The sequence below is a fragment of the Chrysochloris asiatica genome, unplaced genomic scaffold (genome assembly GCF_000296735.1).
Source record: "Chrysochloris asiatica unplaced genomic scaffold, ChrAsi1.0 scaffold00291, whole genome shotgun sequence".
Classification (NCBI taxonomy): domain Eukaryota; kingdom Metazoa; phylum Chordata; class Mammalia; order Afrosoricida; family Chrysochloridae; genus Chrysochloris; species Chrysochloris asiatica.
The window spans coordinates 251150-268070 of NW_006408809.1; the positions used below are offsets into that span (position 1 = coordinate 251150).

Here is a 16921-nt window from a genome sequence, read left to right on the forward strand (position 1 = left end):
TCTGGTGAAAAGAGATGGGAATAAGATACGAAGGTTCAATAGTGAATAATTGTTATCATGACTAATTATGACTGTCACAATTGTAAAGGTAGAAGTTTTGTAACAAAAAAAAAGGGAGTGGCTAATCTTACAGTCCAGAAACAGAGGACCCTAGGACTATCAAGAGAGAAGCGCACAAGCAGAATGCGGGACCTTATCCAGAGAAGCAGCAGCACCCAAGATGGAGGCAGAGATGGTGTCATGGAGAGGGGGAGCAGATGAGGACTCTAGATTCATGGACTAAGAAGAGAGGGACTAAGAGCTAGTGGCCAGGAGGCAGACTTGCAGAATGTGCCCTTTGGAGATGTAAATTATATATGCCTGAGTGATTTGTTTGTTTGTTTGTTTGTTTGTTTGTTTGTTTGTTTGTTTAAAGCTAAAGTGGATAAAGAGAAATACTGTTAATTGATGGTACATGGAGAGGATTATAATCATTGTAATGAAACAAGGTGTATGATATGTTGAATATAAAACTGATGATATGCCCTGTAAACTTTCACTCAATCCACAATAAAAACCTTAAATAAAAAAAATTTTTTTAAACTAGACTAAGCCTTACTCCTAGTCCTAGCCCAATCCCTACCTCTAATACTAACCCTTGATATTGTTAAGTGCTGTCAAGTCAATTCTGACTCATAGCAACCCTGCATATGATTTCCAAGAAGCAGCTGGTGGGTTTGAACCGCTAACCCTGTAGTTCAAACCAATCTTACGGTCCAGTGCAATATCTTGCAGTGCCAAACCAGGATTCCAATACTAACCCAACTCCTCACAAAAACCCTATCACTAAACCAAATCTTAGGCCTAACCTAGACCTAGTCATAGTCCTAACCCTAAATCCTTACTCCCACCATCTCCTCCCACCACAAAATAAAAGTAAATAAATAAATGTAAAAGTTTGGGGTTTTTTTTAATATAAATACCAGAGAAAATGGCAGGAAACTCAGGATAAATGCTTCTAGGAAATAAAACAGAATGGGAAGTGTTAGGGCAGAAGACAATGAGAATTATCTAAATTATCAACATATCTAAATTATTTTGATTTAGTCTGATAAATTTAAAAATTAATATTTTTGCCTTCTGCAGCCCTTGAAGAACAGCAGCCATGGCTGTGCACTACCCTATGGCCGTTGGCCTCAACAAGGGCCACAAAGTAACCAAGAACGTGAGCGAGCCAAGGCACAGCTGCTGCCATGGGCGCCTCACCAAGCACACCAAGCTCGTGCAGGACATGATCTGGGAGGTGTGTGGCTTTGCACCTTATGAGCACTGGGCCATGGAGCTGCTCAAGGTCTCCAAGGACAAGTGAGCACTCAAGTTCATCAAGAAAAGGGTGGACACACATCTGCACCAAGAGGAAGCTAGAGGAGCTCAGCAATATCCTGGCCATGACGAGGAAGGCAGCTGCCAAGAAGGACTGAGCAGGTTCCTGTTCACTGTACCCCCTTACCCCCTCAAATAAAAATCTTTACAGAAAAAGTAATAATAATAATACTTGAAAGAAAGAAAGAGAGAGAGAGGGAAGGCAGGGAGAGAAGGATAAACAGGGAAAGTTTGCCCCATACCTTTCCAAACGCATTGTGATTGCTCACAGAGTTGCATTTTGCCTTTATCCTGGGGAACTTGCTTCTGGATGCAAAACAGCTGGTTTAAACATTTCTGCAAATACATGAAGAAAATAATTCTTTAGAAAACTATGTGTACATTTCAAGTGTAGTACATGATATAGAGTTACAGTTGATCATTCTTCTGGAAATTAAAATATTTCATCTAGTCAAAACCAGTCAGTCCTGCAATAATTGCAACTTTACAGTAAGCAACCACTGCATAACAAACACAGTGCTAAGCATTCTGTCGATACTATTGCTAATCTTCCCAACAACTTCCCCAACATAGAGCAGATATTTTTTAAAAAACACACAAAACACTGTCATTGAGCTGATTCCAACTCACAGCAACCCTGTACAGGTTTTTGAAACTGTAAATCTTTATTGGAGCAAAAAAACTCATCTTTTTCCCATGGAGTGGTTGGTGGATTGAACAGCCAACCTTTCAGTTAACAGTTCAGTGCTTATCCTATAGTGCTTTCAGAACTCCTTAGTGCAGTTATTATTCAGCTAAAATAGAATCTTTTATAATCTCCTTGCTTAAAAACCCTGTTATCAACTATAAAAACCTCACTGCCGTAGAGTTGATTCCAACTTATAGCAACCATACAAAACAATGTAGTATGGCTCCTTAGGATTTCTAAGAATGTAAATATTTATAGGAGCAGACAGACTCATGTTTTTCCTATGGAGCACCTGGTGGGTTTAAACTGCTGACTTTGCAGTTAACATTTCAATACTTAACCTTGGAAACCAACCATAAGTCAGAAATATCACCAAAGTCTGTAAGAATTGAAAATCCCATGGTATTTCTAGTATGCTTTGAAACTAAAAGACCTTCTCAGAATAATAAAGTTGCATGTTATTAAGATCAATTGCTACCCAGAGACAGAGGCAGAGGGGATGGCATGGAGAGACAGAGCAGCAGAGGACTCTAAACTCATGGAAAGAGAAAGGCTGTGTGATGGCAGGCAGGAGTGCCCTTTGGTTATTTTATTGTTATTAAGTGCCATCAAGTTGGTACTAACTCATAGTGACCCTGTATAGGGTTTCCAAGGAGTGGCTGGTGAGCTTGAACCACCGACCGTGCAATTCAAAGCAGCCTTTCAGTTCAGTGCATAACCCACAGTGCCAAATGATTATATATTCCTGCATGTTTTTCTGTACATTAAAAAAATGAGGGACGGGGTGGGGGGGGAATAGAGGCAAATATTGTTAGCTGATGGTGTGTGGAGAGGATTATAATCATTGCAATGAGACAAAATACAATTGGTTAAGTGCAAAACTGATGTTCTGTCATGTAAACTATCACTCAATTCACAATACAAGCTTTAAAAAAAAAAAAGATTGTTACAGAGAGATTCTTTTCAAGGATTGTCTCGCAGTTCTCCTCCCAGAGATGTTCTCTTAGCCTGTTTCTGGAATTTTCTCTGGGCTTCAATTTTCCTCATCTGTAATGTGTGGGGTTGGACTAGTTATATAGGTCTTTTTTAGCAACCCCCTTACCTATTTAGAAATGGGGACACCAAGTCACAGGGAGCCTAAGTAGCTTGCCTAATTCCATTGCACATAAAAATTTAATTACTACCTTTATGGGCCACTATACAAAGGGCATTTCCGCCATTCTTATATTCAATATCAATAAAAAATAGATAAAGTATTAATACTAAGTGGAAACAACTACTAATTGTAATTTTCTAAAAGCATACAAGAGAGTGGTTAAAGCAGAGACTTTTTCCTCCTTCACAACAATATACTTGATCTTATGTATATAAAAATCACTAACCATCATAGTTCTGGTCACAAAAAAAGGCATTGCCAAGAAAACAACAAATCTGGTGAGAGGTTGTTGGGAGATGGGAATTCAGCACTTCTGGTGGGATTGTAAAATGGTACAACCTCTATGGAAAACATTATGGCACTTCCTCAAACAGTGAAACATCAAATACCTTGTAATCTAGCAATCCTACTCATAGCTATACATCCTAGAGCTATAAGAGCAGTAATATGAACAGACATATTGTTGTTGTTGTTCGGTGCCATCAAGTCAGTACTGACTCACAGCGACCTATGCGCAACAGAACAAAATGCTGCCCAGTCCTGGGCCAACCTCACAGTTGCTGTCATGCTTGAGTCCATTGATGCTGCCACTTCGCCAATCTATCTCGCTGGGGGTCTTCCTCTTTTTCTCTGACCCTGCCCTCTACCAAACATAATATCCTTCTCCAGTGACTGGTCCCTCCAGACAACATGTCCAAAGTATGAGAGACAAAGTTTGGCCATCCTGGCCTCCAAGGAGAACTCTGGCTGAACTTCTTCCAACACAGATCTGTTTGTTCTTTTGGCAGCCCATGACACTTACAATATTCTCCTCCAACACCGTAACTCAAAAGCATCAATTCTTCTACAGTCTTCCTTATTCACTGTCCAGCTTCCACATGCATATGAAGTTACTGAAAATACCATGGCTTGGATCAGGCACACCTTAGTCCTCAAGCTGACATCTTTGCTCTTCAACACTTTACAAAGGTCTTGTGCAGCAGATTTGCCCAATGCAATACGTCGTTTGATTTCTTCATGCTGTTTCCATGAGTGTTGATAGTTGATCCAAGAAGAATAAAGTCCTTGACAACTTCAATCTTTTCTCTGTTGATAAGAATGTTGTTTACCCTTGGGTATGGCTTGTATCTCATTGTAAATAAAACGAAAATCCTCACCACTGGATTTCTTTTTTTTGAACAGATATATGCACGCCTAAATTCATTGCAGCATTATTCATAAGCACAAAATGATGGAAACAACCTAAAAGCCCATCAATAGATGAATGGATTTGACAAATTGTGTTACATATAATGGAATACTTACTTTACTACTAAGTACTACTGGTGCTATACTGTAGGATAAGCACAGGACTGCTCAACACAAGGTCAGCAGTTCAAACTCACCAACCACTCCTCAGAAACCCTATACAGGGTTGTTATGAGTTGAAAATGATTCCACAGCACTTAGCAACAACAGTATAAAATAATGGAGTCATGGTATGATAAGCAATGGACTGCTAACAGCTCCTTGGAAACACCATACAGGGCTGCTATGCGTCAGAACCAACTCCAACACACTTATCAACAACAACAGCATAAAAAGTAGTGAGTCCATGAAACATCTTAGAACACAGATGAATCTGGAGGGCATTATGCTGAGTGAAATAAGTCAGTCACAAAAGAACAAACATTGTACGGTCTCACTATTATAAAGTGTCAAGAATAGTCAAGAACAACCAAAAGCATTCATTGATGGCTACCAACAGAGTCCTGGTGTGGTACTATAGGATAAGCACTAGACTGTTAACCACAAGGCTGGCAGTTCAAACTCACCAGCTGCTCCTCAGAAACCCTAAACAGGGTCACTATGAGTCAGAACCGATTTGATGTCATTTAATAAGAAGAAGAAGAATGGGAAAGGAAGGATGAAGAAGTAACTTTCTAGACAGTAGATACTCTTTTGTTGTTAGTTTGTTTGTTGTTGTTTTGGGAGATGGGAAAGGCCATACCCAATATGGGTGAAGTCTTCACAACTTGTCCAAGGTAAATGTAGATACTAAGAAGTATACAGAATAAGGGACAATTTCAGTAAGTGCTGTATCATATAATTATGCTACAACAATAATAACCAAAAAAAAAAAAAAAAGTGTGTGGTTAGATAGGTAAATGCGTATGCAGATATGTACACAGAAATGTGGGAGAACCCATATGAGTATATGGGTATGCATGTATAGGTATATCTGTTGTTGTTAGATGCTGTTGAGTCAGCTCCAACTCACAGAAACCCTATGCACGACAGAATGCAACATTGCATGGACTTGTGCCAGCCTCACTATTGTTACATTTATCTGTACATATATATATATGTACATGTTTGTTTGTGCTGCATATATAGTCATAGATACAATAAACTACATAGGGGACACAATTACAAATATTTCCTAGACAGAACCAGACATCTCATGGGATTGGTTTACTGGGTTTGAAAGTTTAGGACCATAATCTTGTGGGACAACTTAGTCAATTGGCATAACATAGTTTATAAAGCTAATGTTCTAGTTTGGTAAGTAGTAACTGGGGTTTTAAAAGCTCATGAGCCATCATCTAAGATAAAACTATTGGTCTCTACTTATCTGAAACAAACAAGATTTAAGGAAACCAAACAAAGATTTAAAGAAACCAATTAAAGAAGATACTAATGTGCAGGACTAACAGTTCATATGGACCACAGTGTCATGGTTTTAATTGTACCCCCAAAAAATGTGTCAACTTAGCTGTACCCTAACTCCATGGTTTAACAGTTATGTCATGATGTCATCATACCCCCATGATGTGCTCAGCCCTGATCTGATGTAATTATCCTATGTGTTGTGAATCCTCACTTCTATGATGTTAATGAGGCTGAATGCAATCTACAGGATTAGGTTGTATCTTGAATCAATCTCTTATGATATAAAAGAGATCAAAAAAGCAAGCAGAGCTCAGAGGAACCTACTACCACCAAGAAAGAAGAGCTGGGAGTAGAGTGCATCTTCTTGACCTGGGACCCCTGCGCTGTAAAGTCCCTAGATCCAGGGAACAATTAATGCCAAGACACATGGAGATCTCCAAGGAATGTTGTGCCTATCAATGCTTAAGGAGACAAGGACTGTTCTACAGAGCCAGGCTAAAGAGCCTCCTAAACTGTGAGAGAAGGAATGTGTTTGTTAAAGCCATCCACTTGTGATATTTCTGTTATAACTGTTGTTGTTGTTAGGTGTCATCTAGTCCATTCCAACTCATAGTGACCCCATGCATAAGAAAGCAAAACACAGCCTAGTCCTACACCATCCTCACAACAGTCATTACCCCTGAGCCCATTGGTCCTGCCACTTTGTCAATCCATCTTGTTGGAGGTCTTCCTCTTTTTTTCACTGACCTTCCACTTTACCAAACACGATGTCCTCTCCAAGAATTGATCCCTCCTGACAACATGCCCGAAAAATCAGAGAAGTCTTGCCATCCTCGCTTGTAAGGAGCTTCTTGCTATACTTCTTCCACGACCGATTTGTTTATCCTTCTGGCAGCCCATGGTAGTTTCAATATTCTTTACCAACACCATAATTCAAATGTACCTATTCTTCTATGGTCTTCCTTATTCATTCATTGTTCATCTTTCACATGCATATGAGGTGATTGAAAATATCATGGCTTGGGTCAGATGCACGTTAGTCCTCAATCTGACATCTTTACTCTTGAACGCTTCAAAGAGGTCTTTTATAGAAGATTTGCCAAATGCAAGACAGCATTTGATTTCCTAACTGCCACTTCCATGAGCATTGATAGTGGGACCAAGTAAAATGAAGTCTGACAACTTCTATCTCCTCTGTTTATCAAGATGTTATTTACTATTCCAATTGTGAGGACTGGTGTTTTGTTTACATTGAGGTACAATCCATAATTAAGGCTGTGGTCTTTGGTCTTCATCAGTAAGAATTTTAAGTCCTCTTTCCTTCCAAGATTGTATTATCTGTATATCTCAGAGTATTAATGAGTCTTTCTCCAATCCTGAGGCCACATTCATCTTCATAGAATCCAGTTTCTTGGATTATTTTCTAAGCATACAGATTGAATAAATACAGAACTGACTCAATGGCACTTAACAACAACAAACAAGACCTGGCATGGCACTGTAAAGATAAGTACTGGACTACTAACCCAAGGTCAGCACTTCAAACCCACCAGACACTCCTCTGAAACCCTATACAGGGTCACTATGAGTCAGAACCAATTTGATGGCACTTAACAACAACTAGCAACACTAGGACAAGTATATTACTGAGAGAACTTGTCTACATCCATTCCCTGATTACAGAGACATGCTTAAACATATATTGTTTGAAATAAATCCATGCATATATGAATTGAAACCCTAGTAGCAATACTTTTTTATTTACTCCCATATATGAGACCAAATGGCCAACATTTACCCTAAAACTATGATGAGAAGTTAAAGAAAGGCAGAGAAACTAAATGAATGGAAACAGAAAACTCAGAATGGAAATAATGAGAATGTTAACACACTGTGAAAAATGTAACCAGTGTCAAGGAACAATTTGTATAAACACTGCTAAGTGGGAGCTGAAATTGCTGCGGTGGTGGTGCTTATGTACTGTGGAGTCGGTTCTGACTCATAGCAACCTGTACGGGGAGCAGAAAGCCTCATCTTTCTCCCGTGGAACAGCTGATAGTTTTGAACTGCTGACCTTGTGGTTTGCAGCCCAATTCGTAACATATGAACACCTAAAACATAATACATTATTAAGAAAAAGAAAGAAAAGGCATTGCTAGCCAATCTATCTAGGCTTTTAAGGTATTTAAGGTAGAAGAGTTCTAAGGCAGAGCATGTTATAAGGAGGAACCAATCTCTGGAGAAAGATAACGTGCTTGGTAAAGTAGATGGCCGATGTAAAGAGGAAGATTCTCAACAAGATAGACTGACACAGTGGCTGCAATAAGGGGTTCAAATATAGCAACAGTTGTGATGATGAATAATATTTCATTCTGTTTTACATAGGGTCAGAATGGACTCAGCAGCACCTAACAAGAATAAGTTAGAACAATTGAGTGTAAAGCAGACTCTATTGATCTCATCACTATTGGCATTGGGGGCAGATAATTAGACAAATCTGCTGCACAGGAACTTTTTAAAGTGTTGAAGAACAGAGATGTCAGCTTGAGGACTAAGGTGTGCCTGACCCAAGCGATGGTATTTTCAATAACTTCATATGGATACGAAAGCTGGACAGTGAATAAGGAAGATCGTAGAAGAATTGATGCCTTTGAGTTGTGGTGTTGGAGGAGAATACTGAAAGTGCCATGGACTGCCAAAAGAACCAATAGATCTGTTTTGGAAGAAGTGCAGCCAGAGTGCTCCTTAGAGGCCAGGATGGCTAAGCTTCATCTCTCATACTTTGGACATATTGTCAGTCGCTGGAGAAGGATGTCATGCTGGGTAAGATGGAGGATCAGACAAAAAGAGGAAGACCCCCAGTGATGCCAGGTGGCATCATTGATGGTGTCAAGTGTGGCAGCGGTAGTGAGGTTGGCCCAGGATTGGACATTGTTTCGTTCTGTTGTGCATGGGGTCGCTATGAGTTGGTTCCAACTCAATGGCAACTGACAACAACAACAACAATCTGGTATGGCGTGTAGGATAAGCACTGGACTTCTAACCACAAGGTCTAAGGGTCAAACCCACCAGTCACTCCTCAGAAACTCTACACAGGGACACTATGAGTAAGAACCAGCTTAACTGCCATTAACAACAACAACCTGTTGGTATGGAGTCTGTTCATTGTAAGATATTTGGCAGCACCTCTGCCTTTAACTGATATTCATAAGGTTTTCAGGTAGCAGGAAGAGATAGAGGTGCTGCCAAACATTTTACAATGCAAAGAGGAAGGATCAGTAGTTGTAAAATATGGCCTTGGAATGATTCTGGATATCACATGACAAGATTTTGCATGATCAATGACTTATTCGTTGCAAATACCTTTTTTCAACAACATAAAAGATGGCTATACACATGGACCTCACCATATGGAATACACAGGAATCAAACTGTCTACGTCTATAGGAAGAGACAGTGGAAAACTTCAGCCAAAACAAAGCCAGGGACAGACTGTGGAATAGTCATATAAAATGTCAGACTGAAGCTGAAGAAAATGAAAATAAGTGAACAAGAGCCAAAATATTACCTTGTACATATCCCACCTGAATTTAGAGACAATCTCAAGAGCAGATGTGATGCATTAGACACTAATGACCAAAGACCAGAAGAGTTGTGGGATGACATCATGAACAACATGCAGGAAGAATGCAAAAGATCATTAAAAAGACAGGAAAGAACGAGAAGACAAAAATGGATGTCAGAAGAGATGCTCTACAGTTGCTTTCCAGTGTAGAGATGCTAAAGCAAGTGGAAGAAATGAAACCGTAGAAGAACTGAACAGCTCAAAAAGACAAAGTCAAGTATTGTAATGAAATGTGCAAAGACCTGGAGTTAGGGAAGAACATTTCTCAAGCTGAAAGAACTGAAACAAAATTTCAAACTTCAACTTGCAATATTGAAGGATGCTTTTGTATACCAAAAAGTTGATTCCAACTCATAGCAACCCTGTTTAGGGTTTCCAAGACTGCAAATCTTTTTGGGAGCAGAAAGCCTCATCTTTCTCCCATGGAGTGGCTAGTGAATTTGAACTGCTAGTAGCCAAACACATAACACACTACGCTACCAGAGCTCCTCATTGAATGACGTAGAAAAAAATTTAAGAAGATGGAAAGTATACATAGAGTCACTGTATGAAAAACAGTCAATGTTCAACCATTTCAAGAGGTATCATATGATCAAGAACACTGCTGAAGGAAGAAGTTCAAAGTGCACAGAAGACATTGATAATTAAAAAAAAAAAAAAAACAAGGCTCCAGGAATTGACAGAATACAAATGGAAATCTTTCAACAAACTAATGCAGCATAGTCATGTATGCCAAGAACTTTGGAAGACAAGGCCAACCACAACCACTTTGTGACCCAGTGGAATGCAGAAGTCATCAAATAATATCATTAATATCACATGCATATAAAATTTTGCTGAAGATAATTTTTAAATGGCTGCAACAGTACATCAACAGGAAAATGCCAGAAATTCATGCTGGATTCAGAAGAGAATATGGAGTTAGAGATATCATTGATGATGTCAAATGGATCTTGACTGAAAGCAGAGAATACCAGAAAGATGTTTACTTGTGCTTTATAGACTATGCAAAATCTTTCAACTATGTAGATCATGACAAGCTATGGATAACATAGCAAAGAATGGATATTCTAGAACACTTAATTGTGCTCATGTGGAACCTGTACATAGACCAACAGATAGTCATTCAAACTTAACAGTGGATAATGAACGATTTAAAATCAGGAGAAGTGTGGGCCAGGGTTGTATCCTTTTACCATGTTTATCCAATCTGTATGCTGAGCAAATAATCTGAGAAACTGGATTCTATGAAGAAGAATGCGGCATAAGAATTGGAGAATACTCAGCAATCTGTGCTATGCAGATTGCTTATTGAAAGCAAAAAGGGCTTAAAATACTTATTAATGAAGATCAAAGTTGACAGCCTTCAGTACGGATTATACCTCAATAAAAAGAGAATAAAAATCCTCACAACTGGACCAATAAATTACACTGTGATAAATGGAGGAAAAAATTGAAGTTTTCAAAGACTTCATTTTATTTGGATCCACAATGAACAATCATGACAGCAGTCAAGAAATCAAATGACATACTGCATTAGGTAAATCTGCTGCATAAGACCTCTTTAAAGTGTTCAAGAACAAAGATATCAGTTTGAGGACTATGGTGTGCTGATCCAAGTCTTGGTATTTTCAACTACCTCAAATAAAGTTGGACAGTGAAGGAAGACTGAAAAAATTGATGCATTTGAGTTATGGTGTTGGAGAATACTGAAAATACCATGAACTGCAAGAAGAACAAACAAAGCTGTTTTGGAAGAAGTACAACCAGAATACTCCTTAGAAGCCAAGATAGTGAGACTTCGTTTCTAGTACTTTAGACAAATTATCAGGAGGGACCAATTCCTGGAAAAGAACACCATGCTTGGTAAAGTGGAGGGACAATGTGAATGATGGAATAGCACAGTGGCAGGAACTATAGACTCAAGGGTAACAACAGTTGTGAGGATGGAGGAGGACCAGGAAGTGTTTCGTTCTGTTACACATAGGGTCACTATGAGTCAGAGCTGACTCAAAGGTACCTAACAACAATAGATGTGACTCTATTCATATTCTTCACTCACTCATTTTTTCTCTATGAGAAATTCATCTTTTCCATATTGATGAGTAAAGCAGCTAAGCTAGCTCTTCCCTGTCTCAATTTTTATGAGATTCATTTATCTTTCTTTACCGACCTGGCCTTTGGAGGAAAGATTTTTCTTCCAGCCTCTGTCCAATGACTCAGGTGTCTTGCAGAAGTGGAAAACAGAGTTATTTAATTCAAAGCTTCCTTTGATGGGGGTTTTCAATGGCTCTTTGTCAGACCCTATAAGAGAAAATGTTAGTTTTAAGTTTGGTTTTTAAAACAAGAAACACATTGATCAGAGTTTTGCTCATGGCATCTTGCCCACTGGAGCAGACTGTAACAGTTTAGGCCTTGTCTCTCCAAAACCCTTGATTACTGGGGGTTTGTCTACAACACTGGGTTCATAAGTGAACACTTGGTGAAAAACTGCCTCAATGACCTCTTGTTGTTGCTGTTGTTGTTAAGTGCCGTCAAGTTGGTTCTGACTCACAGCAACCCTGCATAGGGTTTCCTAGGAGCAGCTGGTGAATTTGAACTGCCAAACTTGTGGTTCAAACCGACTTTGCAGTCCAGTGCATTAACTCAGAGTCACACCAAGACTCCTAATGACCTCTCTAGCAGAGCAAATGCAACAGGAGCAGCAAAAGTGTTCTGTCAGTATGCACAGACCAGATGTGCACATCTGAAGAATGGATGGAAATAGACCATTGAAAATGTTTTAAATAATGGAGCAACAAGGAGCATTGTCTGCCCAGTTTATCATAATGCTCCCAAGAAATCATTCTGGGAAGTTAGCTTCATCAATCCTTAGCATTCACTGCAAGATCAGGAGCAAATCACTTTGCCTCTCCGCCTTCTTATTGCGAAAAGATAGAAGACTAGTTGGAGAGACATCGGTGAAACTTTCCAAGTTAAAATAATAGGAGAGACTATTTTATATGTATTGTTTTTCACATCTTCACCCTTCTCAAGATTGAGAAAGCCCTTCAATGACTTTGCATTCTTTACCAGACCTTTAATTACACTGAAAACCTTGTTGTGTTTATCCTGGGAAATCCCAGTATCTGAATAAAACTCAATCATTATCTGACCAAGCTGGGGCTTCACCTAGATGGCAGTTACCGAGTGCAGCTGCTGGCCTGGGGGCTTGTGCCTCGGGTTGTTTGGGTCAGTCTCAGTGGCAGCAATCGCCTGGGACCTAACTTCGCTGTTTTGCCTGTGGTCACTCTCTTCCTCTTAAATGGACAAACTGCCCCCAGGCCTGATGGAGGTTCTTCACCTTTCCTGGGTTCCTCCTGGGTCATGTATGGGACCAAGTAGAGCAAAGCCATCTTCATCTTCACCAGATGGCTTCTGACACTCAGGCATCATGGAGGAGCACCTCATGGATGCTGTGGTACCTTTCCCACTGCATGCTCAATGAGCTGGCCCAGCTGGGTCTGGAGCCCCAGGATAAGGTCATGTAGACTGTGCTGGAGAGCACCACCTTCTTTGCTGAGGACGATCAGCTCTTCTCCTCTAATGGCTGCAAGACCATTGCCTTGTTCCTCTGACTCCATCAGGGTGCCATCCTTGCTCTTGCCCACATGGGGACATCCCATCTGGGAATGCCCTGGGGCCTTTGGCAGAAAGATCCTTGTCCCAAGCCTCCTGGAGAGTGGGACCCAGAGCACAGACAGTGATGATGAAAAAGTATGTTGGGTAGGCCATGGCTCAGGGCAGGCCCTGGCCCTCAAATGGGTTGAGGGCATCTTGGTTTTTAGTGGCTTACCCTGGCAAACCTCTGGTCACCACAGGATCTCATTGGGCTTGGACTTAACCTGACTAGCCTGATCCTTCTTAAAATGTGAATTCTAGCTCAGGGACAGTAGCTGTGGCTACCCCTCTAACCCCTCCCTTCCAGGTTTATTTACCCTTAGTTCTTGTATTAGCTTCATACCCACCCACATCCAATATGGTAGAGCTAGGTTGGGACTTCTTAGTCCTCATGGGTAAAGGATTCAAGCTGCCACTTGGGCCTGGTTTTTAAAGTTCTTAATTTAATAAAAGAAGAGAACAAGTGAAATAAATAATCTTGGAACCAGAAATAAATTTAAAAAGTCAACCATCAGAGGGACCTGAAGATCATTGGAAAATCCTTGCCTTTTGTCATGTGACAATCGTTTCTTAATTTGGAGAGAGATGGGCTTAATAAGCTGTCACTGGTGTTCCTGGAACCTGGCACCTCAAGTCCTGGCCTACTTAAAAGCAAAGTGATAAACCTCACATCAAGGGAGAAGGCTGAAAACAGGAAATGTTCTCCACAGTTTTAGATCTTGTTTTTTGTCTTAAGAAAGTATAAATGCTGACTTTTCTGTGTGGCCTTTCCAGAATTATAGAAGAGAAGAAACCAGCTCTTAGGGCCTCAAGTGAGAAAGAAAAAGATGCAATTAGAGATTTGTACTGACAATCATCCCAGTCACACACAAAGAGGTCCTCCTGCCTAAAGAAGCAGAGGTTTCTCAGGCTTTGTCTCCAGAACATAAGTAGAAGTGCATCTCTCTATATATGTTCCTTTAGGATGTGAAGATCTTCAGTATTCTCTCTTCTGGAAAGAAACCCCACCAGTAAAGCACAGAGAAAACACTGTTACCTGATGAATACCCAAAATCAACTGCAGTACAAAATAAAATGGACTCTTTTGTAGTATCCTATCGACCGATACTTGCCTTGTGGAATTCTGAATATTTTTAGCAAGGGTTTATAAAAAGAATCAGTAACCCATTTATGACTGACAAAGGGAAAGGGAATCCCTAATTTTAGCCAAAATTCCTCTAAGGCAATCAGCATGAAAACTGATCCATTAATCACAATGGGATACCTAAGATTTCTTCCTGAAGATATTCATAACAATGATCTTTCATGCAATCCTGTATCTATCTCCCTTTGCTTCCATCAGCCAGCTACTTTCAGAATTGGTAGTTATTGCTACATGAGAATTGTGCTGATTTAAAACTGATTTGGGCTCTCTTTCAAACTACAGAACTGCAGTGCCTGTGTCTTCTATCATTGAAGTAAACTACTGTTAATATTTGTCTTAACTAAACATGCTGATAGTCAAAAAATGAGATTGCCTAGCATTTTTAATGAGAATGGGAATTAAAGCACGAGATGATGGGTGACAAGTTTTACATCTGTAGTAGGGGAGTGAAAATGTTGCTCCCACATGAGAATTCATAGGCAGAAAAGAAAGCTTGCATTTCAGGGCTCTAACTGGATGATCCTTGATTCCTGCTTATCAGACCAGGGCTCTCCATTTCCCCATCCCTGCCCACAAACTGTCTCTCACCCTCAGCCTCCCTTCCCTTTTCTTCTCTCTTCTCTCTCCGCTCCTCTCCTCACCCTCACCCTCACCCTCACCACCTTCCTCCCTCCCTCTTTTCTCCTGGTTCTATTAAAAAGAAAACACACTTTACATCTAGTCAACTACAACGCATGGTGACTTGATATACCTTTCATCTGAGTCACTTCTAGGTTAACTCAAACCTCCAGTCTTCCCATTAGCAGCCTCATGCATTATCAGTTTGCACTCACTTCCAAAGGATTACCAAGCCTCCTGTGACCTAATATATATTTTTTCACTGCTATAGACCACAAATCTTATCATTGAAATCCCATACTTTACAACCCAAGGAGTTGTTACATGCATACATATATCCACACATATGTACATATCTTGATAAAAGTGATTATCTGCCAAGTCTTTGAAGTGTATTTGAAAAGGAACAAACTTTCTTTTCTCTTTATTTCACACCCTTGGAAGTTTCTTACTAAGAAGGAAAAAAGCAGAAAAGTGACTGTGCACTAAACAGTTTTTTAAGACCCAGTTCTCTCCGGAATATAGCCCCTTTTAACATCTCAGAATGAGGTTGTGGCATGATATTCCTATGACCTCACCTGGAATTAAGGTCTCTGTTTCCAGAGTCATCTGCAGCACTGACTCAGGAGAACCTGGGAGGCCAGGGAATGGATGCTCTGGCTGAAGGGTCTCCTTGCTTTGATCCCTGCTTTGGCTTTGCTGCCATCTTGTGACAAGGGGGCTACTGGCAGCGGGAGACTCCACAGATAGCCTCTTCACAAAGTTGCTCTTAAAGTTCGAATATGTAGTATTAACTGTATCGAATACCTGTTTAACAACAAAAAGAACCACTGGTAGAGGTTACAGTAGCCTCAGTGATGCAAAAGGAATATTTCCTTAGAAAAGACTAATAAGTGACTTGTCCAGTACAAAAAAATAACAAATACATGAGATTTTCCATTCTTGTGACTTGTGAGAATTTCATTAAAGTTCACAAATGTGTACATGTCATATAATGTGTGTGTGTGTGTGTATAACTCTTTCAAACACCATTGTCTATTAAGAGACTCAATGGTCTCAGATCACAGCTTGGCATAGTATTTCATTAACAAATAATGATAATTATATATCCTTGTGGAGCAGTGACTAAACAGCTATCTGCACTTCAACCCTACCAGCTGCTCTGCGGGAGAAAGAGTTAGCAATCTGCTTAAGCAAAGGTGCACAGCTGTGGAAACCCTGTGGAGCAGTTCTCCTCTGTTTTGTATGGTCACGGTGAGTTAGAATAGACTCGTCAACAAGAGGATATACATAATTATATGTATTTTATTGCTACCAGGATGGTGGTAGTGGTGGTGGTGTGCCATGGAGTCGGTTCCAACTCATAGCAGCCCTGCAAAGGGTTTCTGAGGCTGTAAATCTTTACAGGAGCAGAAAGCCTCATCGTTCTCCCACGGAACCACTGGTAGTTTTGAACTGCTGACCTTAAGGTTAGCAGCCCAACTCATAACCACTACTCTACCAGAGCTCCTTATTATTACCATATGTTTATGTAAAAAATTAACAAATTAAAATACATATCAAATATACCAGATGTTTATGTAAAATCATAACATTTCAAATCTGGAAAGAAACTTCAAGTTTCTAGACAAACCACTTCTTTTTGTGGTACAGAAACTGAGGCCTAGAAAGTTAAGTGACTTGCTACACATGCCATGCCACTATATGGAATTCAAATGCATGTAACAAATTGAAAATTCATTATTTTTTACATAAAAGGTAAAAAAAAATGGTTAATATCCTTTTATAAAGAATTCTTGGAGGAATTTAGAAGAGTTTACCAATCCAATAGAAAAACAGGCATAGGACATAAAAAAGCAGTTCCCAAAAAGATATAAAATACCCAATTATTGTTGTCTTTGTTTGAGAGTGACATTGAGTAGGTTCCTACATAGGGACCCTTTGTACCATTTCTGAAGAGCAGCTGGTGGGTTTGAACTGCCAACTTTGTAGTTGTTGGTGTTTTGTTGTTGGGTG

At 39.8% G+C, this 16921-nt stretch overlaps 1 protein-coding gene across 1 annotated transcript in view; it reads right to left on the reverse strand.

The window, feature by feature from the left end:
- Window positions 1-16921, reverse strand: part of CDC20B (cell division cycle 20B) — a 141056-nt gene that overhangs the window by 73429 nt on the left and 50706 nt on the right. Inside the window, 3 exon segments of the mRNA XM_006874662.1 lie at window positions 1605-1698; window positions 11657-11787; window positions 15484-15712. Of these exon segments, the coding sequence (XP_006874724.1) occupies window positions 1605-1698; window positions 11657-11787; window positions 15484-15712 (454 nt within the window).